This window comes from Myotis nattereri (assembly GCF_964212035.1).
Source record: "Myotis nattereri genome assembly, chromosome: 13".
NCBI classification, from domain to species: Eukaryota; Metazoa; Chordata; class Mammalia; order Chiroptera; family Vespertilionidae; genus Myotis; species Myotis nattereri.
In genome coordinates, this window is record NC_138088.1 from 61,113,450 (window position 1) to 61,139,238 (window position 25,789).

General features: G+C 64.0%; 1 protein-coding gene across 2 annotated transcripts in view; it reads right to left on the reverse strand.

Moving 5' to 3' along the window:
• Positions 1–206: 206 nt before the first annotated feature.
• TACC2 (transforming acidic coiled-coil containing protein 2) overlaps positions 207–25,789 on the reverse strand; it is a gene marked incomplete at its 5' end in the record, with an annotated part of 38,448 nt that continues 12,865 nt past the window's right edge. The window contains 15 exons of one of the 2 annotated variants that reach the window (XM_081105159.1): positions 207–740; positions 1,307–1,427; positions 1,721–1,827; positions 2,135–2,295; positions 6,309–6,352; positions 7,173–7,249; positions 7,896–8,039; positions 12,251–12,340; positions 13,305–13,445; positions 14,482–14,656; positions 15,803–15,915; positions 16,460–16,521; positions 18,074–18,275; positions 19,926–19,986; positions 23,531–24,788. In XM_081105159.1, coding sequence (XP_080961285.1) covers positions 675–740; positions 1,307–1,427; positions 1,721–1,827; positions 2,135–2,295; positions 6,309–6,352; positions 7,173–7,249; positions 7,896–8,039; positions 12,251–12,340; positions 13,305–13,445; positions 14,482–14,656; positions 15,803–15,915; positions 16,460–16,521; positions 18,074–18,275; positions 19,926–19,986; positions 23,531–24,788 — 2,822 coding nt within the window. In that variant the 3' untranslated portion in view covers positions 207–674. The remainder of the gene's footprint in view (positions 741–1,306; positions 1,428–1,720; positions 1,828–2,134; positions 2,296–6,308; positions 6,353–7,172; positions 7,250–7,895; positions 8,040–12,250; positions 12,341–13,304; positions 13,446–14,481; positions 14,657–15,802; positions 15,916–16,459; positions 16,522–18,073; positions 18,276–19,925; positions 19,987–23,530; positions 24,789–25,789) is intronic. The other variant, XM_081105160.1, reaches the window with a different exon arrangement.

Below are 25,789 nucleotides of genomic sequence, written 5' to 3' on the forward strand. Positions count from 1 at the left end.
AAGCAGACACACGTGATCCCACCCGTTGCGAGTTCCTGAAGCCGCAGGTCAGCCTCTCCCTTTGGTTCCCACTCATCACCGCGGCCACGATCGCGAAGGACCATCTAATCTGGGGACGAGGAGCGAGAGGCGGGACCTGACAGGACGGCACAGCGGCGAGCGGGCCCAGCCCCTCCCAGAAAACCCACCTTCGCCACACGTGTTGCCAAGATCCAAAGAAAAACCTTTTATTTACAATAGAGAACTGTGTTCGAAACATGCATGTTCTTTTCTTATTAAAACGAATCGGCAAACGCAGATGAAGTTACATCCTTAAGGCAAGAGTCCCTGTGCAGCGGAACGTGCTTACGTCAGATCCAAGAGCCACTCGCCCTGGGGACTCGGGGTCAAAGGGCACGGCCAAGGTCAGGCTGTGTCCTTCGTGAGAGACGGGGACCACCTCCCTGATGCGGGAACTCCGAGGTCAACTTGCTCTGAACGATCCCGGGAAAACGCAAACCCACAGCAAGAAATTCCGCCGGCCCCTTCGCACTGCGGACGGCCCCGTCCCGGGCTGAGCGAGGGAAGGCCGTGCGGACGCAGCGGCGGGAGCACCTGTCCCCGACCTGGGAGCACAGCAGGGTGCCGACGGGCATATTGCACGCAACGGTCCAGTCCAAATGTTTGGTTCAAAGTTAGCTTTTCCCCATTTTGGCAATCAGTTCATCGCAAATCTTGGTGAGTTCTTCGATCTCTTTATTCTGCAAGTGAAGACGGAAAATAAAAAGGTTGCTGAAACCTCTTGGTTGTTTGAAGTCAAGCCAAGCAGAATGGTCATTAGATTAAAAAAAGAAGTTTTTATTGGTTTCAGAGCGGAAGGGAGAGGGAGAGAGAGAAACATCAATGATGAGAGAGAATCATGGACCGGCTGCCTCCTGCACGCCCCACACTGGGGATGGAGCCCGCAACCACCCGGGCCTGAGCCCTGACCGGGAATTCAACCGCGACCTCCTGGTTCACAGTCAACACTCAATCCCCGAGCCACGCCGGGCGGGCGGTCACTGGATTTTAAGAGGCCTTCCGACCTCTTGGTCCCCCTGAGAAATGAGTGAGAGCCCAGTTTTCTACATCCCGGCTCTAGCTGTGTGGCCTTGGGCAAAAGACACACCCTCTCTGAGCCTGGTGAGCCTGGTTCCCTCTCTAAGAGGTGGAGGACGACGTCTCTCTTTCCGAGAATTAAATGAGGCTGAAAACGGACAGTTCCTCAGCCCAGTGACCCCGGGGTCTGGCCGGCCTGCCCGCTAGAGGCCACACCCCCGCCCGTTACCTTCTGCTCCAGCGTCCTCTCCAGGGCGTCCACCCGCAGCTGCTCCTTCCGCAGGCTGGCCTGGTAGGCGGCCTGCTCCTGCTGGGCCTTGCCCCGGACCTGGGCAATCTCAGCGTTGGCCCTGCGGGGTGGGGGCACTCAGGACGACCACCCTCCCCCGTTTCTGCCGCCCCCTCCCTCCTCCCAACCAGGCGGGGGGACCGTCTGGCTCCAGCTCCCACCTACAAAGGCCCAGCACGGGGCCCACGAGACACCCCGTCCCGACCCCGCTGTCCGAAGCCGAGGGGCTTTGGTGGGCGCCCCGGATGCACCCTTTGCCTCTCACAGCCCACGCTGGGTGCCAGCTTATCCCGAGCCATGCCGGACTGTGCTGAGCGACGCACCCCGACCTGCCCGTGTCGGGCCCCCCGTTACCTGTCCAGCTTCTCCTCCGCGTGCACCTTCAGGGCCTGGTACCTCTGCTCCTCCTTCTTCACGCGGGACAGGTACTCCTGGGCGCACTTCTTCAGCACCTCTTCATTCTGCCGCGAGAGAGCCGACGCTCAGCGCCGAGCCACGCCGGCTGGGCGGGCATGGCGTTTTAAGGGACAGGAGGCCCTTCAGGCCTGTGGGTCCCCCTGAGAAATGACTGGGAGCCAAAATAATCTATCCACATCCCAGCTCTAGCTGTGTGACCTCGGGCAAGTGACACACCCTCTCTGAGCCTGGTTCCATCTCGAGCCCAGGGAGGAAATGCCGCTGGGAACCCCAGGAACTCTGACGAGGGCGTAACTCGGACGGCCAATCCGACCCCCCGCCCCCACCCGCCCTCCCCGACCGCGCACGCACCTTGCGGAAGCCCTCCAGCACCTCCTTCATCTTCTCGTATCTCCGGAAGAGGTCGGCCAGGGACTTCTCCACGGAGTTCAGGTCGGCCAGGGCCTGCTCCTTCTCCAGCACCAGCTGCTGCACCGTTTGGTGGGAGACCGACTTCTCCCGCTGCTCGTCCTCTGGCGGGAGAGAGGCACGAAGCCATGGGCCCACGGGACCGGGCCTGGTGTCGGCGCCAAGGCCGCAGCCTCACCAGCAGGCAGCGCCGACTCAGCGAGACCCCGTTCTGAGCCCCCAGACTCTCCAGGAACCAACCCCAGGGCCCTGCCTCCGGGGCCTGGACGGGCGCAGTATCACACGGGGGGGTGGCGGGGGGGGTGTTGGCCGCCGCTCTTTGCGCTGATGGGGAAAATCTACGAGGAGACGCCAGTGGTTCCAACGGCCCCACCGGTAAGAGAGACACCATTCCCACTGAGTGGTGTGTTGGGCAAGAGTGACGGGTCCGCAGTCTGGGCTGGGGAGGGGGGGGGGGGCGGGGGGGAGAGGCGGGGGGGGGAGGGGTGAGGGGGGGCAGGCCCTCCTGAGTGTGGTCACGATACAGAGACGGCCCGGCCGGCGGGGCTCAGGGGCTGAGCCTCAACCTATGACCCAGGAGGTCAGGGTTCGATTCCCGCCAGGGCACAGGCCCGGGTTGTGGGCTCCCTCCCCAGTGGGGGGCGTGCAGGAGGCGGCCGATCCATGATTCTCTCTCATCATCCATGTTTCTCTCTCTCCTCGTCCCCCCTTCCTCTCTGACATCGATACAGACATATTTTCAGAGATAAAGAGACGAAGGTGTCTTCCCTGAGCCTCTCAGGGAGCTACTCCCGTCAGAACGAGTCTCCGTTATGCACCTAAGGCCGTGGGGAGGGGGGAGAAAACTGGCATCTGTCTGTGGCACGTCCCAGGGGGGGGCACACCTGGGGGACCCCAGGCCCGGAAGGTGCCCGATGTCCCCTCTGGCCCGGCCTCAGGGCGCCCACCCCGCGGGGCAGTGAAAAGCCACAGAGTCGGGGCCCCCGGGCGCCGCTAGTTCCCGCTGAGACCCCGGCCGGGCCCCAGCCTCGGTCTCAGCCTCCTTCCCGGAGAGGGAGAGGGGATCGCTTCCCTCCCAGCCCCCGGGACGAGTGAACCAGACACGCACGAGGCCTCCGACGCCGAGAACCCGTTCAGGGCCCAACGGCATCACCGCCCCGGCGCCAGCGCCACGTCGGGGGCCGGGACCCAGGAAGGGAGCGAACATGTAGCCAGAACAGAGCCGCCAGCGACCTGCTCGCGACGCGGAGACGCAGGGAAAGGCGTTTCCCGAGTCGCCAGCAGCCGCGTGCTTCTCACTCTCTGAGTTCAGTGGCCTCAAAGCCGGGGTCCCCGCGCCCCGTCCAGCACCCATGCGGGCTGCTGTGAGGCGTGTGGACACCGCACGGGCCTTGTGAGGGGAGCTTGTCACAGCGGGGCCCAGATTTCCAGGTTCCCTCCCCCCGCCCGCCCTCCGGCTCAGGGAGGCCCAGGCGGCGGGAACGCCCCCGTCTTGTCCTACAAGTGCAGCGCCCACTCCTCAGATCAGAAAACCAGCCCCAACCCGGGACTCCGCCCCCAACCCCGTCCCCGGACACCCTCTGGCTTTTTCCAGGCAAAACGCGATGAAACGGGGGGGGGGGGGAAGGGGGGGGCAGCCAACACGCAGAAGCGAAAGGAACGAAGGCGGGGAAGCGGACACCGGGTGCGGGGCGTCACGTCGGGGAAGCGCGTACTCACCCGGCTTGCCTGTGCGGTTTGCAAGCAAAGGGCAGAAGCAACAGAAAACGGAAGCAAAACATGGTCAGGGCGGTTAGAAAAGCAACCCCGAGCGCACCCCCAAGGCAGGCGAGGAGGCTCCTTCCGCCCTGAACCCCGGCCCCCACCCCGAGCCCGGGCACCCCTGTGGGAGCACACGGCGGGGACAGCAGGATGGAGGGACCGATGGGGGGGGGGTGTGCAGCCCCTGGGACCGTTAAACTGGGGCCAGCCCGGGAAGGGCCAGCGCGGGGCGGGGGGGGGGGGGTGCAGGGTGGGGGGGGGGGTGTATGGGAGCTGGTTTAACTCAGGACGCGACTCTGCTCTCTGGACCCGCGGCCCCTCCAGGAGCAGTGCTGGTTAGGTGAGCGCAAGCGAGGAGACAACATGGAACCAGATGCCACCGTGGGTGTGGGCTCCCCCGCGGGGAGACGCGTGGCCGGCCGGGGCCTCAGCCCTCCGTCCTCGTCTCCGGCCAGCACAGGGGGGCCGGGGGATCCAGGGCCCCGGTCAGTGGCCTGGGGCAGAGGGACATGGGACAGCACAGATGGCCGCCTCCCTGAGACGGGACACCAGCTCTGGAAGGTGAGGGACGAAGGGGGCTGCCCGTGGGGGAGCGAGGACAGGCGTGAGGAAGGGACACGGCGAGACCCACCCCCCAAAGATGCTGCCCAGGAGGACGCAGGGGCTCGCGTGGTGGGTGCCGCCTGTGCAGCGAAGGGTGAACGGTTCGATTCCCGGTCAGGGCACAGCCCGGTCGCAGGCTCCATCCCCAGTCGGGGGCCTGCAGGAGGCGGCCGGCCCATGATTCTCTCTCATCAGTGATGTTTCTCTCTCTCCCTGTCTTCTTCTCTCTCTTTAAATCAATTTAAAAACAACAACAAACAGCTAAGCAATAAAAGATGGCTGAGCGGCCTCCCCCCCAGCTCAACACTGGCCTCCACGTCACCCCAAGAGCAGAAGAAGGCGTGACCCGGAGCCCCAGGGCGCCTCCAGGTGAGGCCGCCTTCCCATCCCGATCGGGGCCCGAGGCTGTGCCCAGCGGCCGGTACTGGGAGGCGTGAACCCTCACCGGCCCGTTCACCGGCAGTTTCAGTGCCGAGGCCTGTGCTTTATCCCATCCACACGGATTCGTAAATGCTCCCTCCAGTCGCATAAACAGGCTTCATCTGATAGAAAGCGGGCACCGCGGGCAGAGCCTAGAAATACCCACAAGGCCCCTCCCCCAGTCCCCCCCCCCGCCCCCCCCCCCCCCCCCGCCAGCTGCGGGAGAAACGGCCTTTCCTACAATAAACCCAAACTACAGCTCCTTCGACCGGAACGCGCACCGTCAGCCTGGCCATCGCCCCAGCTCCTCTGACCGTGACCCCGGGGAGGCGCGGGCTGCGGCGTGAATGACACCCAGACGCTGAGGGAGAGGCCAGAGTCCGCGTGGACAGGGACGGTGGTGTGCGGGGAGCAGGGAGCGGGTCACTCCACGTCCGCAGGAGGAAATGACTTTTACGTTTTGTTACTCCTCACCCAAGGATGTTTTTCGATTGATTTTGTAAGAGAGTGAAGGGAGGAGGAGAGACAGAGAAACATCGATGTGAGAGACACATTCATTGGTGGCCTCCCACACGTGCCCCGACCGGGCTGGGGATCGAATGCCTGCAACTGAGGTCTGTGCCCTTGACCGGGAATCGAACCCGAGACCCTTACGCGTGGGGGGCGGACGCTCAACCACTGAACCACCGGCCAGGGTGGGAAAGATTGTTTTAAAAACTGGTAACATGGACCTAAGCCAATAAACAAACACAAAACGACCCCCTCGAGAAGTGACCACTCGTGTAGACACTGGGCTTGGAGCTTCTGCAGACCTCCCCTCGTTAATGAAGACAGACCAGCCGGGTGCAGCTCACACCGGGGCCTGGCTCCTCGCAGGCCAAAGCGGCCCACGGCGCTGGCTGCCGGAGGCTGTGCTGGGACGCCCTGGGGCGCGGCCGTGCCGGGCGAGAGAGAAAGTGTTGGTCAGATACCAGGCGCCCACATCAGGAGGGAAGCCGTGGGCAGGCGGCCACAGCTCCCCCAGCCTGGCCAGGCCCCGGGTGAGGCCGAGGGGCAGGTGAGGCTAAGCGACCTCGGGGTTTAGACTGGATTCCTCGTCTCTCCCAGGAGCAAAAGCCCAAACATCCCAGGAACCAACCCGAATCCCTTCCCCAGGTGGGCCGTCGGGCCGGTCCCGCGATGGCCATCGAGGTGACGCCACGGCCCCCACGGGCCTGCGTAAGGGCGAGGGGCCTCCGGCAGGTGTGTCCAGGAGGCCCCAGGTCCTCGGCCGGGGCAGAGCCAGGGATGCCCGACTGAGGGGACCAGGGGAGCCCCCAGGCAGGACACCCACCTATCATCTGCGCGATGGTCTTCTCGTACTCGGCCACGATCTTCCTGCGAGAGAAGGACACGTGTCGGAACCGTGACAACAGCACAGAACGGGTTTTATTTCACACGGGGCCGCGTGCTGGACGTCGGCAGCCGGACCGAGGGCCGGAGGACACGTCTGGGCTCACCCGTCTCGGGCCACCTCCAACCGCTGCCCTCGCCTTACACACCCAGGGGCTCTTTGCCTCGTGCCTGAGGCTGCTCACACCACGCCCTGTGCAAAGCCTTCCAGGTCTCCCCACCACCCACTGAGAAGAACCTAAAGGCCACACCTTTAGCCTGACCCCCAGGGCCTCCCCCGCCTGCCCGGGTCCTCCCCCATCTGACCGCCTTCCACGCCAGCTCACCGCCCAGTGGCCCGGGGAGAACAGAAGGCCTCCTCGGGCTTCCTGACCCCCGCGCCTCGCTGTGCTGTGCGTTTCCCTTCCTACTCCCTCCTCCCAGCCTCTCTGTTCCCCGAGGCCCAGGGCGAACGCCGCCGCCTCCAGCAGCCCTCCCTGGTTTCTCCTCGGAACTCCAGCCGTTTTGTCTGAATCTGTCCAGGCCACGCTAAGTCACACGGTGCAAGGGGCCGCCCACTCCGCAGATCACTGGCACGTTTGCCGTGAAAAATGGAAAGTGCTTGGAAGGATTCCCCGGACATGGTGCCGGCGGCTGCCCGCGGGGCATGGAGCTGGAGGCCGCGAGGGGGGAGGAGGGCTCTCACTGTGCGCGTGGGATCCCACCGGTCACCCCTGCCCGCGCTACTCCAACCCGAGTGAAACGGGGCACGCACGGTGGACTGTGAACCTGGGACGGGAGGACCCCGTCCGGGGCCGCCACTGACCTCATCTCCATGACCTCGCGCCGGCTCTCCTCGTGCCTCTCCTTCCACTCGGAGACCTCTCTCTCCTTGGCGAGGACCTAGCACCGGAGAGAAGAGGGAACGCTGGGCCGCGTGAGGGCGTTCAGACCCGCACAGCTCCCGGGCGGACGGGACCCAGCGATCACCGTGGAACGAAAATGTCCTACGCCAAGTAACTGTTTCCCGAGAGTCCCCGGGGCACGAGGCAGGAGGAGGCCAGACACCGGCCTTCACCACGCCCACTGGGAGCAACCGGAAGGCAGTGCTTTTCGTTATAAATCAAACGACCATAAAGGCTCGTTAACCGCGTGGAACCGACCGGCGTGGCTCAGGGGTTGAGCATCGACCTGGGAACCGGGAGGTCGGGGTTCGAGTCCTGGTCAGGGCACAGCCCGGGTTATGGGCTTGATCCCCGGGGGGGGGGGGGGGGGGCATGCAGGAGGCAGCCGGTCCATGATTCTCTCTCATCATGGATGTGTCTCTCTCTCGTGCCCTCTCCCTTCCTCTCTGACATCAATAAAAATCTATTTGAAAAACAAGAGAAACAATCGCATCAAGAAGATCAAAACCCACAGTCTGCGCCTCCTGTGCCTGCAGTGGTCAGAGGGGAAAGTCGGGGTCCAGAGGCGGGCGTGGGCACGTTTGTTTACTGACACGGGCCGACGCAGGGCCCCAGCCTGGCCTTGCCCGCCGCCCGCCGCGTACCTCTGCCCGGGCGACCTGCAGCGCGGCGTCCAGGTCCGGCGGCTGGAACAGGAGGCCGGGGGCCTTCTCCGCCTCCGCCGCCCCGATGCGGGAGTACAGGGCTGACTTGGAGATGGAGACATCGGCTGGGTGAGCGGCTTCTCTCTGCGGATGGTTTTTAATTAAAAAAAAAAAAAGCTCACATCAATCCTGGGACAGGGTTGCATTCATCCGCCACGAAGGGCCCGTTGTATGGTTTCGAAACAGAGAACGTCCCACGGATAAGAAGGCGCTAAAGCTAATGGCAGGGGGCGCAGGCACAATTGATGGAGATAGCCTTTGGCACCTGCGTGGGCAAAGAGGCTGGGCGGAGGCCTCCGGGCTCCCGGCTTCCGCCTCCCGGCTCCCGGCCCAGACGGCCATTTATCAGACACCAGGACCTAGGCGCAGTGAGGGAGACCCAAGGGCCTCCGCCAGCGGCTCTGCTTCCCTAAAACCTGGTGGAACGACGCTGCACCCCAGCCCACGCCTGCCGAGTCTCGAATGAAGGCAGATCTGAGTGTTTTTTATCGTCGCCCGAGGGTATTTTTCCATTGATTTTTAGAGAGTGGAAGAGAGAGGGAGAGACAGACAGACACATCCATGTGAGAGACACACATCGCTTGGTTGTGTCCTGCCTGTGCCTCCACCAGGGCCTGGGCCGGGGAGGAGCCTGTAACCGAGAAACATGCCCTTGACCGGAATCGAACCCAGGACCCTTGGGTCCGCAGGCCGACGCGCTATCCACTGAGCACACCGGCCAGGGCCGATCTGGTCATTTCTGTCCACGTTTCGTTTGGGGGAGCATTTGTTTAGCTCCATGTGGAAGCGTGTGACCCTGAAGGCCCCGGTGGCTGTCCACCTGGGCCGCCCTCCACGGGCGCGTTTCTGGGCGTGGAGAGGGTAGTCAGTGGGAGCGACGCTGCCTTGAGTCCGTGTGCCAGCGGGAAAACTGGCCCATGGCAACACCCACGCTGGCTGAGGAGACTCTCGAGGGGGGACGTGACTCCCCGCCCACCCCTGACCCCGGGCCGATTGCAGACGAGTCACCAGCCTGCGGCCACGGGGGGCTGTGGCCCCTCTCCCTCCCTTTCACACAAGGCTCAGCCATTCCCCACACGTGAAATGCGGTGTTAGGAGCACGTCCCGCCAGCGCAGCCAGGGGTCAGTCCAGCGTCACTGCACACGGCACACCCAGCCACCCCCCACTCTCCGTCCCATCCATGAACCCCCAGTCCCCGGGGTCCGACAGGCGTCGGCCATGCACGGCGTCGGCCTGGGGACTTAGGGGAAGAAACTGAGCAGAGAACAGGCCACCTCGGTGCCGGTGCCGGTGCCGAGGAGGACAGATTCCGGGAGAGCACAGAGAATGTAATGTAAGTAAGTAAATGGCAGCAGAGATGGCAGAACCAGCAGCCACCGGAAGGGGGCGCCCCTGCAGGGCCGGAGCAGTTTCCCCGGTCCAGGCACAGGCCTGGCTCACGGGCGGAGTTTATGGAGAGGAGCGGAGATCAGGGCAGGCCCCCGAGTGGTGCACATGCAGGCGGGGGCCCAACGGTGAGGGGTCCCCGCAGCGAGCCGGCTGCTTCCCTTCCTCTGCCCCTGCCTGGCCTTGAGTGTCTGGGATGCAAATGACAACTGCTGGTCAGAGAGGGGAGCGCAGCCCCCGGCCCCCAGCCCCAGGGACACGCTCCGCCTCAAACGGGACATGGGCCGCCCGAGCTTCCCCAGCGAGGCCCCAGCGAGGCCGCTGCCGGGCTGGGTCCAGAGCACAAGTTAAAGCCCCAGAGCAGGCCGGCCGGGGCCGGGCCAGCGGACGGACAGACATCCCCTCGCCGTGGGCGACCTCTGAGTCTGAAGGTGGCAGGGTCCATGTGTCCTAAGAGAAACTTCTCAGAAACCGAATAGAAAATGATACCAACACCCAGTGACTGCGTTTACGGGTGAAGTTCATGGACAGGGCTGCTGGCAGGGACTAAACTGTTCCTGTCACTTAAAAGTTTTTTTCTTCTTCTTCTTGATGTCAGAGAGGAAGGGAGAGGGAGCGAGAGACAGAAACATCAACGATGAGAGAGAGTCACGGATGGGCTGCCTCCTGCACAACCCACGCTGGGGATGGGGCCTGCAACCTGGGCATGTGCCCTGGCTGGACTCGAACCCTGATCTACTGGTTCATAGGTTGGCGTTCAACCCCTGAGCCAGGCCGGCCAGGCTGTTCCTATCACTTTTGAAGTAAAAGAAGGTGTTCTTTGAAAAAAACAACAAAACACACACACACAAAAAAACTAGAATAAGAAAATTGCAAAACAGAAAAACCATTTGATACCATCTTACTCATCCCGGTCCTTCCAAAGTTGAAAAAACTTGGGGACCTGAGAGATTTGGTAAAGGTTCCCCAGCCTGGGATTCGGTCCGGCCCCGAGTCCACCCGCGCCCCGCGGTGCAGGAGAAACGAACTAGAACGAACCCTGTCCCACTGGGCGGAAACCAGGCATGGCCACCGGTGACCGTGGCAGGGATCAATGGTCGGGAAGCTGCCTCAAGTCCTTTGTGAAACATCCTATATAATAAAAGGCCAACATGCAAATCAACTGACGGCAGAACCGGTTGCTATGATGTGCACTGACCACCAGGGGGCAGACGCTCAAGGCAAGAGGAGCGCCGCTCAGCCAGAAGCCAGGCTCACAGCCGCGAGCGCAGCGGTGGTGGTGGTGGCGGGAGCCTCTCCCGCTTCTGCGGCGGTGCTAAGGATGTCCGACTGACAGCTTAGGCCCATCAGTCAGACATCCCCCGAGGGACCCCCACAAGTGCACACATTTCATGCACCAGGCTCTAGTGATAGAATAAAGGCTGCTCCCTCCAGCAACGCAGCAGCTCGTCCTCGGGCCGCCTGGGGTGTCCATAAGGGACAGAGGAGCCCAGACCCCATGTGAATTACGACCCGAGCGTCTGCCTGGTAATGAAATTCTCCCCCTGCCCCCCCCCCCCACTGTGGCCCGAAGAGGCAGGCTGGCCAGCCCTCCAGCTACCGGTCAACGCAAGTTAAAGACGTCCATGGGGCGGCATTTTCTCAATCACAATCGGAACACGTGGCCGGAGAACAGACGTGACCGACAGGAAGTCAGCTGCTGGCCGATGTCTGTCCTCCGCCATCTCCCACGCGGCCTCAGAGGAAGGAGGCGGGGGTACCAGGCGCCCCGAACGCTCACTGCCTGATCCAAACTGCTGAGTAGGACATCCCCAACTCGCCTCACACTTCGGGACAGGAACAGGCCGCACTGGCAGTGGCCCAGCCTCCAGCCGCTACCCAAGGAGATCGAGAAACAAATCTCCTGGGGAAGGCAACCCTCGCCGCGTCGATTCCTGAGAATTCCGTTTTCATGGAAATCAGACCCAAGTGCATGGCTGGCCGCAAGGACAAGGGCACTCTATGTCCATATCCTGTCCCTGCCCTGGGTCCCTACCCGCCCGTCTGGACACCCAGTGCACCCACCTTCCTTCACTGAGGGGCCTCTGCCCCCCTCGCCCCCGGCTCCAGGGAAACCACGTGTGGGGTTGAGGGCAGGGGCAGCCGCCGAGCCCCTGATCCTGCACTAAGGACGAGAGACAGACACCACTGGCCCCTCTGCCCGGGGACCGGCTACTGGGGATGGACGGGCAGGGCTCCCCCTGGAGATCTGAGTGCCAGGTCCCCCTCGGGCTGGTTCATGGCTCCATCTCCCCCTGCACCATGGGGCCTGGACCACCTGCTGAGGAGCTGCTGCGAGCAAGCGTCTGACCAGGCAGTAGAAGCAAAGGGGAGGGCCAGCGAACAGCAGCAGCGCTCACGTCCTGCACACCTACTGTGCGCCGGGCACAGCCGGCTCTCCACACGTCACCTGCAATCCTCGCAGCAACCGGCGAACTCGCTGTGTCAGCCTCGCCTCACAGAGGCAGAAACTGAGGCTCAGGGGGCCCTTCTCACCACGGTCAGAGCGACCGGGCACGCTGGGTCCGGCCCTGGTCCCACACACCAGGACCCCAGGCTCCCCAGCTCGGGGTGGGCCAGGCCTCACAGGGCCACACGCCGTCTCACGCGTCATCAGCAACTCGGAAGCCAGGCAGACACCTCTGCATGCCCCGCCCGTATCACTCAGACTCCGGAGCAGGCTCCCTCCCACAGAGTCGGGTCGCAGACATGCGCTCGGTGTGCGTTCGCGCACGCGTTAGGCATCTAGCTTCCTAGGAGATCCTACTTCGCCGAACACCAGCCATGCCGGCCCGGCGGAGGGTTAGCACGGAAGCGCTCGGACCACACACCATTCTCCAGGCAGGCGGGCGCGCGGCCGCACCGGTACCTTGGCGTCCTGGCGGCTGCGGGCAGCCAGCGCGATCTGCCGGGCCAGCTTCAGCGCCTCGATCCGCATGATGGCAAACTCTAGCTCCTCCTGCCAGGGGGGGTGGGGTGAGCCAGGGGAAAGGTGCCCGACTGGGGGGGAGGGGAGGGGGGGAGCACGGGGAGCATGACGGGTGCTGGGGGAGCACACACCGGCTTCCTTTCACGTCAGCTCCGCAGAATCATGAAACTGTTTAATTTCCTTTTTTTAAAGATTATTATTACTTAAACGTATATATATGTTTTTTATTGACTTCAGAGATGGAAACATCAACCACCGTGGAGAATCACGGTTCGGCCGCCTCCTGCACGCCCCCGACCGGGAATGGAGCCCTGACCTCCTGGTTCACAGGTCGATGCTCAGTCACTGAGCCCCGCCGGCCGGGCTCCTATTTTTTTAAATCTCCCTAAGTATCATGCACACAACCATAAACGATTTTTTAAACAAAAATCAACATTTTCGCTGTCCTGTTTCCTCTGGTTTCTTTCCTTTTGGTTTGTCTCATGTGAAGGTGGCTAACAGCGCCCTCGAGTGGATGGCATCCGCCAGCGCTGCTCACAGCCTCTCCTTTGGGTCTAAAGGACGGGAATGAAGTTGTCAGATGTGAAGCACGAGGAGGCCATTGTCTCGGCCGCAGTGCGAGACCCAGCCCAGATGTTCTCTCTCCGGGACCGGAGCCTCGCGCCTGTGTGCTGCGCGGCTCCGCGGCGACCTGACCTCACACCCTCGGTTCCGGGACTCGATCACCAGCTGCTCCGGGCTTTCGAAGCTTCTGAAAAGAACGGCCCGGCTCCCAAGCGGAAACGCACACGGCCGGCTCCCTGCGCCATCGCGCATCGCACATCGGCGTCTGGGGTACCAGCCACACTCAGCCCCGCGGGGGGTGGGGGGGCGCCTCCCAGGCCCCTTCTCAGCAGCCACGCGTTCGATCCCTCCTCCCGGCGTCTGGCCGCGGAGGCTCACGCTCCACGGAGGTTTCGACACCCTCCCCGAAGGCCCCGCGAGGGCTACCCACCTGCAGCTTCTGCGCAAACACCGGGGGGTTCTTTTCCGCTAAGTCCGGTTCCAGGTAGTCGAGCGCGCCGCAGAGCGAGGCCGGGTCGGCCAGCCTGCTGAGCAGGGCGTCCGCGGAGGCAAAGGCGCCCTCCGGAGCTGCCTGGAGGCCGCGGAGCCGGACAGCGGAGAGAGAGAGACGGGAGAGAGAGACAGAGGAGAGAGAGTGACGCGATGCCCAGCGAGGACCTCGAACCCACGGGGGACACTTCTGCCTCAAGGTTGCAGAGAGCGTCAGCCAGCGGCCGACACTGCCCTTTCCTCCGGGCTGAGCCCAAGACAGACAATGGGCATCTCGAGAGCGGCCGGCCCAGCCCCACCCCGAAAGCGGCCTTAGCCCCCGCCCCCCACCCCTCACCCGCCTTCACTCCCTAACTGGCCCGTGGGGGGGAAGTAACCGTTTCTTATTTGAAAAGCTCGGTGGGCGGGAGACAAGCCACACGATGGGTTTTCCAAGCATCAGTCATGGAGAAAGCCCCTCCGTGTGAATATCAGAGGAAGGGAGGTTTGGGGAAAGATCATTTCCTAAGCGACTTCACAAGGGAAACGCATCTCCGGGTCGATCAGAAAGGCCTCAGCCTCAGTCACACCCAGGCTCTCTGCTCAGTCGTATTTTCCAGCTGACAGACACGTAGAAGGTGCTCAGCAAACACGGCTCACTACACGGAACTGAAAACCAGCTAACCGATGGCCGCAGGCCCCAGGGGATGGCTAGGAGGGCGGTGACAGCAGTGAAATACAATTCCCCTCGGACGCTCCATTTAAATGTGCGAGGGGTGGGGGCGGGGAGAGGCTCAGCTCGGCCCCTGCCCTGAGGGAAAGCCTGTCACTCCTGGTCTATGGACAGGAGGGTCCCTCCCAGGAGGGTCCCCGCCCGCCCTCTGAGGAGCAGCTACAGACTGAGAGACTCAGGACAAGCCCAACGCAGCCGCCCAGCCCTAAGGGGCTCGAGGTGGGAGGTCGATAGCCGAAGGCAGTAAAGCAGGTGGGTGAACAGAGCGCCTTGCGTTACGGGGCGGCCTCCTAGGCTGGCTTCTGGGGTGCAGGTGAGTATTGCTCAGAAGCCTGGCCCCCTGGGCGAAGGGGTCCAGCTGGCCCGGCCTCAGCCCCAGGGATCTCGGCCCCTCGACCCCACTTACGATTTCGATCGCCTCGGCGGCGGCGCCCACGGCCCTGGCCTCCAGCTCCTGGGCGGGCTTCTCCGGCACCGGCACCGGCACGTGCGGCTCCTGGGCGGGGGCCAGCCCTCGGGGCACCAGATGGGGGACCTTGGCCCCCGCGTTCACCAGGGCTTCGGCCTCCTCGAAGCTCGACCTGAGGAAGCAAAGGGCACCTCCTGTCTTCTCGTTGCAAACCCCACAGACATCGGCCGGGCTGCCCGCTCAGCCAGCCTCCCGAGGGACCCTGGACGGCCAGGCTGCGCCCAGAGGGGAAGGGGGCGGGTCTTGGCCGCCAGGGGCCTGTGGGCAGGACAGTCTGAGGGGGGCTCAGCCCACGCCGGGGCCTGCTGACGAGGGAGGTCGGAGCACAGATGTCCTGGCTCAGAGGCAGGAGCTGTGGCCTGAGCTGGAGGCTGGGCTGTGTCCCCAGGGCCGGCGGTGGGTCCCGGTCTCCTGCTCTGAGGGGGAGGCAGGGCCTCCGAGAGGGGAGGGGAGGCCGCCTGCAGGTGAGGCACCTGACCCGGCCGTCACGGCACCGTCGCTGCCGGAGTCACACCGCCACCACCCCTAGTGCCGCTCGGGGCAGATTCTGGGTTTCAGAAGGCAAAGCAGGAGCTTCCGTCCCCGGTCGCCTGGCCCAGTGGGTTGGGCTCCATCCCATGCACTCAGGTCGCTGGTTTGATTCCCGTCAGGGCCCAGGCCCAGGTTGTGGGCTCCATCCCTGGCAGGGGACGTGCAGGAGGCAGCCGATCGATGTCTCACCTTCACATCGACGTTTCCCTTTCCCTCGGGGAGGCCCCATCTCAGAGCGAGGCCCCCTCCACAGCCCAGCACACGGCCCAGCCCCCGACGGAGCTGACCTTCACATCCACAGGCATCACACGCGTGCGGCAGGGGAGCCTGCAACGCGGGGAGCCCCGCGGTGTGGCCCTCAGATCCCTACAGCTCAGTCACCGTTACTCCGCGTGACACGGGGGGGCAGTGACCTGCACGAGGTCCCGCAGCCAGCGAGGGGCGGGGGGAGCCCGGGCTCCGAGCGCTGTGGCCGCTGCCCCCACGGGACCATGACAGCGGCCGAGGGAGCACTGGGGCGCTCGGAGGGGCCCCCCCCCATTAGGGGGCGCCGCCCCCACCCCAGGGCAGCAGCAGCAGCAAGCCCGCCGTGCTCCGTCCCCGTGGACACGCGCCGGGAGCGCCCGCTGTCCGGCTGTTCGCACGGGAGGCGCATCGGGAGGCAGAGCCGGCGCTGGGGCTCGGGCTCTGTCTGTCACCCGCCCACGCGGACGGCGGAGACGCGTACCCGGAACACGGCGTCGGGGACTCCGACAGCCGGGCGGGCGGGGACTTGACCGGGCTCTCCTGCGAGGCGTCGAACATCAGGTACAGCGCCGGCTTCTTCGGGGCGTCGTCGTCCTGTGGGGAGCAACGCCGCGCGTCAGCTCGGCCGCCGCTGGCCTGGCCCCGCCACAGAGGGGACGGCAGGGCCCGTCCCACAGGAGACCTGGCTCAGCGGGAGGAGCCTGCCCTCCCCTCCTCCCCGGAGAGAGGAGCCAACGTGCTGGCTCCGAGGGGCGTCAGGAGGGAGGGGGGGCAACTGCGTGCAGGTGGGGGCATTCTTAAAAATATACTTTTGTTAAATATGTATATTTTTATTGATTTCAGAGAGGAAGGGAGAGGGAGAGAGAAACATCAATGATGAGAGAGAATCATTGATTGGCTGCCTCCTGCAGGCCCCCCACTGGGGATGGAGCCCGCAACCCAGGCACCCAGAAAGCTGCGGGCACCCGGGAGCTGCGGGCACCCAGGGAGCTGCGGGCACCCAGGGAGCTGCGGGCACCCAGCACCCTGGCTCCGAGGTCGGGGTCCCAGGGCGCTGGGACCGGAGCAGGCCCGGCTGTGTTGTCCGGCAGCGCAGCTGGGAAAGCACCCGCCCGCCGGCTGCAGCAGGGGCACTTACGGGCAAGGAGGAGCCGATTTTCTCCATGTACTCGATTTCGTAGGCATTCCGGTAGTCCAGCTCTGCGGGGAGACAGGGGGATCAGCGAGGGACAGGGACAGGGACAGGGACAGCACAGGGACAGGGACGGGACAGGGCAGGGACAGGGACAGGGCGGGGCTGGAGCAGGAGTACAAACTGTTCAACCAGATTCCAGCCCGGACACCGGAACCTTCCTGCTCCCCCCCCCCCGCCCCCCCGGGCTCTGCCACGGGCGTCACGGCCGCCCAGGCCCCGGGTCTGACAGGACAGACCCAGCTCCGCCCACCAAGCGTCCAGACCCGAGTGGGCGCCCTCCAGGAGCTGCGTTCCTCTGAGTCCCAGGGACCCTCGGTCGTCCCTCCCTGAGAACTCGCTGCAGCCACAGCCGGGAGCAAGGGGAGGACACGAGTCCCCTGCCGTAGGAGCAGCTCTGCAGCCGCCCAGCTGCCCCCAAACCGCTGTGCCTCCGGGGCTGCAACACCCACGCTCAGATCCAAAACTTTTTAAAAAACTTGTTCCATTTAGTTATTTCCGCTTTTGTTTTGTTCATCCTCACCTGAGGGTATTTCCCTACGGGTTTTTAGAAAGAGTGGAAGGAGGGGGAGACAGAGAGAGACACACTGATGGACTGCCTCTCACATGCGGACGAGGGATCGAGCCTGCAGCTGACGTAGGAGCCCTGGACCGGAATCGAACCCGGGACCCTTCAGTGCGCAGGGCAATGCTCTGTCCACGGAGCCCCCCCGGCCAGGGCCCAAGACAGACTTTGAAAGTCCAGTTCGGTGGAGAAATGACCTCGTTCGAACTGCTGAGACTTCAGGCTGCAAAGAGAACTCCCGGGCTCTCGCTGGAGACCCAGCCACGCACGCCCCGGTCCCGTGGCAGCTCCACACGGAGGCCCGCTCTGCTGCCCCCCGGGCCCCCTGGCGGGCACACGCATCCTGAGCACCTACTGGGCCCAGCGGACGCCCTGGCAAACGAGGCCCAAAGAGGCTCTTGGCACAGAAGCCGCCACCTGCAGCAGCCAGATGGCTCTCTTCTGCTCGAAAAGGGGCTGGAGGGGCCCATGACCGGCTGAGACACCCGCTGGGCAGGAGCGTCAAAGGTGATGCCTGGAGCCCGAGGCCTCCAGCAGTTTTTACGTAAAAACAGACAAAATAGCAGTTCTGGTTTAGAGCACCCGTTTCTACATACTGTTGAAGCCAACACTTAAAAACGGACTCCCTAATATGAGCTTTAGAATAAGAGACTCCGGTCGGGCAGGGGGGCTCAGTGATTGAAAGTCGACCTATGAACCGGGAGGTAGGGGTTCGATCCCAGTCAGGGCACAGGCCCGGGTTGTGGGCTCCATCCCCAGTGTGGGGCGTGCAGGAGGCAGCCAGTCCATGATTCTCTCTCCTCATTGATGTTTCTATCCCTCTCCCTTCCTCCCTCTCTAATAAAAAATCAATGATCAAGCCACAACCCGGGCCTGTGCCCTGACTGGGAATCGAACCCTGACCTCCTGGTGCGTAGGTGGACGCTCCGCCCCTGAGCCACACCGGCGGGGTTTTCCGGCCTTTTGTCCCCCGGGCGGGGTCCCCGGGGGCTTACCCTCGGTGGGGGAGCTGAACTTGGTCTCGTTAACGAAGGAGGACAGGTCCGAGGGCTGCGGGAAGTCCTGCTTGTCCGCCTCCAGGTCCACCGTCATGCACGCCCACTTCTGGCTGGTGACAGCCAGCTTCTCCTCGTCCGTCGCGTGGACCACGGCCGAGATCACCGGCGGCGTTTCCGGCGTGGCCGCGGGCGTGGGGTCCTGCGAGGAGGAGGGGAGCCGTCCAGTGTCCGCGCCCGCCCCCGCCCGCCCCCGGTCCGGCCCGTGAACGAGGAGGTGGAAATGCCCAGTGTCCCCCGCACACAGCTCTGCCCTTCGTGATGAAGCTCCTGTTCTGGTGGCTGGTCTCGGGGACCGGGGGCTTAGAAAAGTGGGGACGTTTGGTTATCGGGCGTCTCGGTCATTTGAGATGCTCCTGCTCATTCACTTGGAGGAAAAGGACACTTTTACTTCTCGTCATTTTAGTGCTTTGATGCCTGGGCGGTGCCCACAGTCGCTATGGGCTGTCAATCCTCGCACCTGCTGGTGGGGACAGAGGGCTCGCGCCTCCATGCCCGCAGGGGCCCATCCCTCATGCCCGCAGGCTGTGCAGCTGAGCAGGGGGGCGGGGCCCGGGACGCCAGGGCGGAGCCAGGGCTGGGACCCAAGCCCCGTCCCAGGCCCGTCTCTCTCTGCAGCCCCCGCCCGGCAGGGGTTGGCCGGCTCCTGCACTGGCTCCGATGGGGGGGGGGGGGGTTGTTTTAGGGCAGCGGTTCTCCACCTTCCTAACGCCGCGACCCTTTAATACAGTGCCTCATGTTGGGGTGACCCCCAGCCATAAAATTATTTTCGTTGCTACTTCATCACTGTCATGTTGCTACTGTTAGGAATCGTCATGTAAATATCTGATATGCAGGATGTATTTTCATTGTTACAAATTGAACATCATGAAAGCATAGGGATTCATCACAAAAACAGTATGTAACTAGATATGTGTTTTCCGATAATCTTAGGCGACCCCCAAAGGGGTCGCGACCCACAGGTTGAGAACCACTGTTTCAGGACCTGAAGGGCCTGGCACACCCACCGGGGGGCGGGACAACCTTCCCTCATCTGGTCTGCGACGGGGAGAAGACGTGTGGGTACTGGGTGGCGGAGCGAGTGAGCAGGAGCTGGGCCGCGGGCGAGGAGCCGGTTTCTTTACCTCCCACTTGACGTGGGTTACAAACTCCAGTGCTCCTGCCCGGCCAGTGTGGCTCAGTGGTGAGCATCGGCCTAGGAACCAGGAGGTCAGGGTTCGGGTCCTGGTCAGCGCACAGGCCCGGGTTGCGGGCTGGATCCGCAGTGGGGGGCGTGCAGGAGGCAGCCGATCTGTGATCCTCTCTCACCACTGATGCTTCTCTCTCTCTCCCTCCCTTCCTCTCCCTCTAAAATCAATAAAATAAATAAAAATTCCAGGGCTCGTCACACATGCTCAGGTGCCTCCCTGTGTGTCCATTTACCTCCACGACTCCCTGGACGTGATATTCATACACATTCTCAGCAAACGAACGGGAGATGGACGGCAGGTCCCCGAGGGGCCTCTAGCGCAGCGGTCGCCGGCTGGCAGTCCGAGGACCACAGGCGACCCGTGAGTCCGCAAGCCTGGCGACCGCTGGCTAGAGGCACCCCCACATCTCCCTGAACATCTTCCATCTCAGGGCACATCCGACCCCCGACAGGGAGGGCAGCCAAACGGTGTCTTGCTGTGGAGGAGGCGGGGAGGCAGGGAGGGTGCCGGGGACGCGGCCGTGTGGGCGGAGACGGGATAAACACCCACCAGCCCCCATCCCGGGCGAGCGGTTCACGCAGACACGTCCGGGGACGTCGTACCTGAGAGGGTGGGTCCGAGAGAGGAGACCGCTTCGGCGACTTTTTCACCCTAAACGTGTCACTGAAAACAAAATGGGAAATGTGAACACAACCAGGTCCAGAACGTTCCGGAACAGAGCAGACCGAAGCCACCGCCTCTGCTGTGTCTGCCGGACCCCCTGCCGCCCAGTGCCGCCCAGGGCCGCCCAGGCCGGGGCTCGCTCTGCGCGCCCAGCAGGTGTGACCGCGGCTGCGAGGTTCAGGAAGCTGGACCCCAGAGGGCACTGGGGGGCTGCCCCGATACCCCGACTTCCCCTGCAGAGCACATCGGGGCGCGCATGTCCGTGTCCTGGGGTCCACCCGCGTGTCTGAGCCCAGTGCCCGGGGGATGCAGGCTCCTGGCCAGTGACGGGGCAGCTCACACCAGGCAGGTCGGCTGTCACTGAATGGACCTGCTGGGGTTTTCAGAGAGGAGGCCTGGGTTTGGGGGGGAGGCCTGAGCTGGGGGGGAGGCCTGTGCTGGGGGGCAGGTCTGGGTTTGGGGGGGAGGCCTGGGTTTTTCCTAACTACGGGGAACAGACAAGATTCTGGACGCTCCTCCTCTCTCTCCTTCACACGAATAACGAGGCAGCGGGGGGTGGGGGGGCATCAGAGGAGACTCCTGAGGGGTCAGAGGTTAGCACAGACGGGTCCCCGCTGTCCCCTGGGAGGTCAGGGGTCCTTCCCAAGGTCAGAAAGGAGGCTCCTCCACCTGCAGACTGGCCCCGCCCCCTGGCCTCAGGCCCCGCCTCCTGGCCAAACCAGGGTTGGGGGTAGGGGAGCCCCCATCCTTAGATCCCACTCCCCTCCCGTCAACCAGTGGGCAGAACCCGGCACCCAGTTCCTCCCTGTGTCTCACAAATAACGCCCCACGGCGGCACCCGCTCATGGGAGATACTCGCACGGTTACTGGCAGCATCGATGCCTGGCACAGCACAGCGCACCTGTGACCGCGGCCTGAAGCGTGCCGCTGTCCATGCACATAATCACACAGACTTCTATCTTAAAGTTGCTCAGTAGCTCTAAGGTCCTGATCTCCCTGGGGCGGCAGAGCCTGAGGACTCAGCCCTCTGGGGGGCTGCACGCGCCTGGGACGGGCCAGGCCCCCTGTGGGGACAGGGAGGCAGAGAAGGTGCTGGCCTGGGCCCCTGGGAGCCGCCCACACGACCCTCCCGGCCGGGGAGGCAAAGCAGCAGAGGCCCTGGGCGGTCTGCTCCGGTCCCCCAGCCCCTCCACCCCCCGCCCCCGCAGGACCATGACCCCAGGCGGCATGCTGACCCCCAGCCGCCCCAGCAGCGGCAGCGACTCGCTCGGCCCTGGCCCTCCCCTCGGAGCCGACCGCTTTCAGGGGCTCCGCACGCCCCAATTTGGAAACAGCCCAAACATTCCCGCCTCCGTGTCCGCGGGACAAGCCGCCGCCGCCGCTGCCGGGGGTCGGCCGGGATGTGACCTCCACACGAAGCCACAGAACTCAGGGAGCAATGGCCGCGATCAACTTAAAACGCGAGAATGAGATGAGTTTACAAAGCACAGGCCTCCCTCCGCCGAAGACACCCACAGCGAGGGAAGGAGTCCATTCCCCACGAGCGGGCAGGCGCTGGGGCCAGACCCCACGGTGACACGGACCCCACGGAACAGAGAGACAGCCTCTGCCCAGCCCCCCCCCCCCACGTAAAACACGAACACGTGTAGCAGCAGCCGTGGTGAAAGCAAACGGCATGAGATGGACACGGACAGGCGGGCGCAGCGCGGGGGAGGCGGGGCGAGACGGTACTTACAACAGAGAACACACAGACATCACGTCTTCCACCATCCTGAGACAGGGAGACAGAGAGACAGACAGAGGCCCTGACACACAGCAGCCTGCGGCCGTCCGCGGGGTCCGCGGCAGTGGGGGCGCTTTCCGGAGAGGGCCCCCGAGGACCCTCCCGAGCTGGTTCCGAAGACCCCATAGAGGGCTACTGCCAGGAGCCTGGTGCCAGGGCACCCCAGCCACCGGCCCTGGAGCAGGACGGCTCGGGGGCTGGCATCCCGGACACCGGAGCTCTGAGGATGGAGCAGGGCGGAGGGGGCGCCTGAGGAGGAGGGGGTGCCCACAGGATGGCTCTTGAGCCAAAGATGACAGAACGAGTCTGCAGCCTGAGATTTCAGGCTCCTCTTGTTTGGGGCTTAAAGCTTCTGCCCTGGCCGGTGTGGCTCAGTGGGTAGAGCGTCGACCTGCGGACTGAAGGGTCCCGGGTTCGATTCCAGCCAAGGGCACGCACCTCAGTTGCAGGCTCGATCCCCGGACCTGGTCTGGGCGCGTGCAGGAGGCAACCAATCGACGTGTCTCTCTCACATCAAAGTTTCTCTCTGTCTCTCCCCCTCCTTGCCACTCTCTAAAAATCAATGAAAAAATACCCTCGGGTGAGGATAGCAAATGAATAACGAAGCTTCTCACACAGATTCTACGGCGTGTCCAGCAGAAGCCTGTTGGGGTAACCGATCTAAGAGTCCTGCTGGGGGGACCGGGATTGCCCCCCGCCCCCCTGCCCCGCACCAGCAGGAGCAGGGGGACCCCAGGCCAGGGGCCCGAGAGCCCAGACGGGAGGCCCAGGGCGCCACCTTGATCCGTGGGCGCCCGCAGCCGCGGCCGGTCCCGCCGGCCCCCAGGGCCCGGTGACGTGACTGACGACGCCTCACAGGAGAGCGAGGAGCACGGCCCGCCCCCAGCACGCGGCGCAGGCCCGCGGCCTCGATGAGGGGCTTGGAACGCGTGCTCGAGGCGGGACGTGCCGTCACCTGCCTGCACGTGTGGGCGGCCCGCAGACCCCACAGCCTCCAGGGCCGAGCGGAAGGCGGCTTTGCCCGCTCAGGCCCCGAACCCCTCTGGGCCTGCAGGCCTGCGGCCTCTCTGCAAATGCTGCCCGAGAGCGGGGTGCAGACACACAGGCATGTCCCACGGGTGAAGGGGGGCGGGGCGGGGAGGGCCGGGCCCCGGGCTCAGCGTGCTGGCCTCCTGGACTGATCTCGTTCACGGGCAGATGCCACGAATGTTAACAGTATTTTAAGGGCATATTCCCTAGCTTCCGGCCACTCCAAAAACAAACCACAGCTCACAGGTCAAATGGAAACGACCAACAGGGGGAGGCTGGCCAGGTCTCCCCTGTACGGTCCCCTTTCTGTGGGACCCCAACAGCCCCCGGAGCTGGAAGTAAAGCTTTAAGACACTGACTTACTCAGGCAACGAACCAAGGACTCTGTGCCTGGCCTGGCTCAGCGGCTGAGCGTTGACCTATGAACCAGGAGGTCGGGGTTCGATTCCCGGTCGGGCACAGGCCCGGGTTGTGGGCTCCATCCCATGTGGGGCATGCAGGAGGCAGCTGATCCATGATTCTCTCTCATCACCGATGTTTCTCTCTCAAATCAATAAAAATATATTTAAAAAAAAAAAAGATCGAGGACTCTGGACTCTCGGCCCAAAGGGTACATGGGTGGGGAAATGTCTGGTCACACGCCTGGCACCATTGTGTTAGGTGTGGGAGGGTGAGGGCACCCGCAGGTGACTGAGCCCGCAGCTGCCGCCCGCCCGCCCGCCCTGCACTTACGTCTTCAGTGGCGTCTTCTTCTTCTTGGCCGGCTTGCTCAGCCCGTCCCCGTCCACGCCGTGGGCGTCGGGGGAGCCGACGGGGATCTCAAAGGAGGCTGGGGACTTAGACGGCGAGCTGGGGGCCGGACAGGGCTCGGCGGGCTCGCCGCAGGCGTCGGGGGCGAAGCCGTAGGACGGTGGGGGCAGTTTGGGGGACTCCTGCATTTTCGAGGTGGAAGAGAAAGGGTTGAAATTGGGGTCGTCCCACTTGTCGATGTCGAAGGTGTAGGAGCCTTTGGCGACAGGGATGTCACTGGGCTCCGCGGGGGACCGGGGGGGTGAGGCCGGGGTGCTGTCCAGCTTCTCGGGGCCTTTCTTCACCTTCGGCCTCCGGAGGGGCATTTTGGCGCCTGGCTTTTTGCCCAGCTTCTTGGGGGCAGGGGCGGTGTCCTGTGCGCTGTCCCGGCTGCCCTTGTCCTCCGAATAGTCAAACTCCAGCCTCACCGAGAGCCCTCTGGCCGGGGGGTCCTCGGGGCCCCGGCTCTCTGCTGGGGTCACCCCCACTGCCTCGGGGGCCGGGGCAGGGGGCACCGCTTTCCTGCCAACAGGGGGTGAGTTCTGCACTCTGCCCCCTGCAGGGGGGACGGCCCCGTCTGTGCCCACGAAGTCCACGGGGCCGGCGGCCTTGGGCACAGCGGCGGGTTCCAGGGGCGCCTCCTCGGTGGGGGTGGGCCCGGGCGCTTCCCGGGGGGCCGACTCCGTGTCTGTCTCGGGGGCACCGTTCTCCTCGCTGGGCCCGGGGCTCTCCTCGGCCGGCGCCGGCGGAGTCTCTCGCACAGGGGGCGTTTCCGGGGGCTTCTTGGGGGGCTGCTTCTTCTTCAGGGAAGGCGGCCTCGGCTTCTTCGTCCGCTTGAGGGAACCAGAGTCGCTGCCCGGACCCAGGCTGCTCGCTTCGGGGGCCGGGGCCGCGGCCTCGGCGTCGCCCGCGCAGGAAGCACCATCGAGGTCGCCGGCCTGCAGGCTGAGGGAGCGGGGCAGCGCGGCCCTGGGGGCCCCGGCGTCGGGGGACCTCGTCCGCGCGTCCGAGGGCCGAGGCTCCGAGGTCCGGGGGTGGCCGACCAGCTCGATGCTGTCGAAGTCCAGGTTGTAGGCCCCGCTGCTGGCTATGGGCTTGTCCTCGTCGAAGACGGCAGAGCAGGAGTGGGCGGGCGGGCGGAGCGGGCTGCCTTCCGCGGGGCCGCACGGGCCATCGGGGCCGGGGGCCGGCTCAGCGCCGCCTGAGGACACAGACAGAGCAGCCCCTGAGGACGCGACACGCGGGAACACTCCCACCTCCCACCCCGAGCGCCCACGGCAGGGCTGCCAGCCTGGCCCACCGGGGGCACAGCTCCTGCCCCCAGACCGGCTCCACGCCCGCCAGGCCTGCGCCATGCCCTCCTCCGTCAGCAGGAGACGGCAGGTGACGGAACAGCCCGGACCACTCACTCATCCAAACGTTCACCGGGGCCCAGCCGGGACCGGGCGTCGTGCCGGCTGCCGGGGACTCGACGAGGAACAAAACCACCAAAACCCTGTGCTCCCGGGAGTCACGCTCTTCAGGGAGAAGACGGGCAAGAAGCAAGCAAACAGCCCGGCCGGCGGCTCAGTGGCTGAGCGTCGACCTATGACCCAGGAGGTCCGGGTTCGAGTCCTGCTCAGGGCACAGGCCCAGGTGGCGGGCTCGATCCCCAGTAGGGGGCGTGCAGGAGGCAGCCGATCAATGTGTCTCTCATTGCTGATGTTTCTCTCTCTCTCCCCCCTTTTCTCTCTAAATCAGGGGTGGGCAACCCCTGGCACACGTGCCAAACATGGCACGCCAGTAACTCTTGCTGGCACGCGAAACGCTCTCTTATAATCTTCCATTTACAATTTTTCTCTTAATATCGACTTTTTTATTTTTCAGATAAATTCATTGTAGGTGCATCTTAGATAAATAAATAATTTTACATAACAAGTTATCTTAACAACCATAGACATGGATTGAGGAGAGAGGGGAAGAGCAATTTCTGTGCCTCTGCCTTAACTCTCCCTGCCTTCCTAGATCCGACCAGTGTTTTGGTTTCATCCACATACGCTTGTGAATCTTTGTTCTCAGGGATGAATTTTGTTAAGTCTCGTAATAGGAGTAGCTGACGGATGAAAGTAGTAGCTCGTGTATATCTCTGAAGGTCACGAAATATACACCTGATGTCAAATCTCTGTCATCAGTGATGCAGCAGCAAAAGTCCCACTGATAATA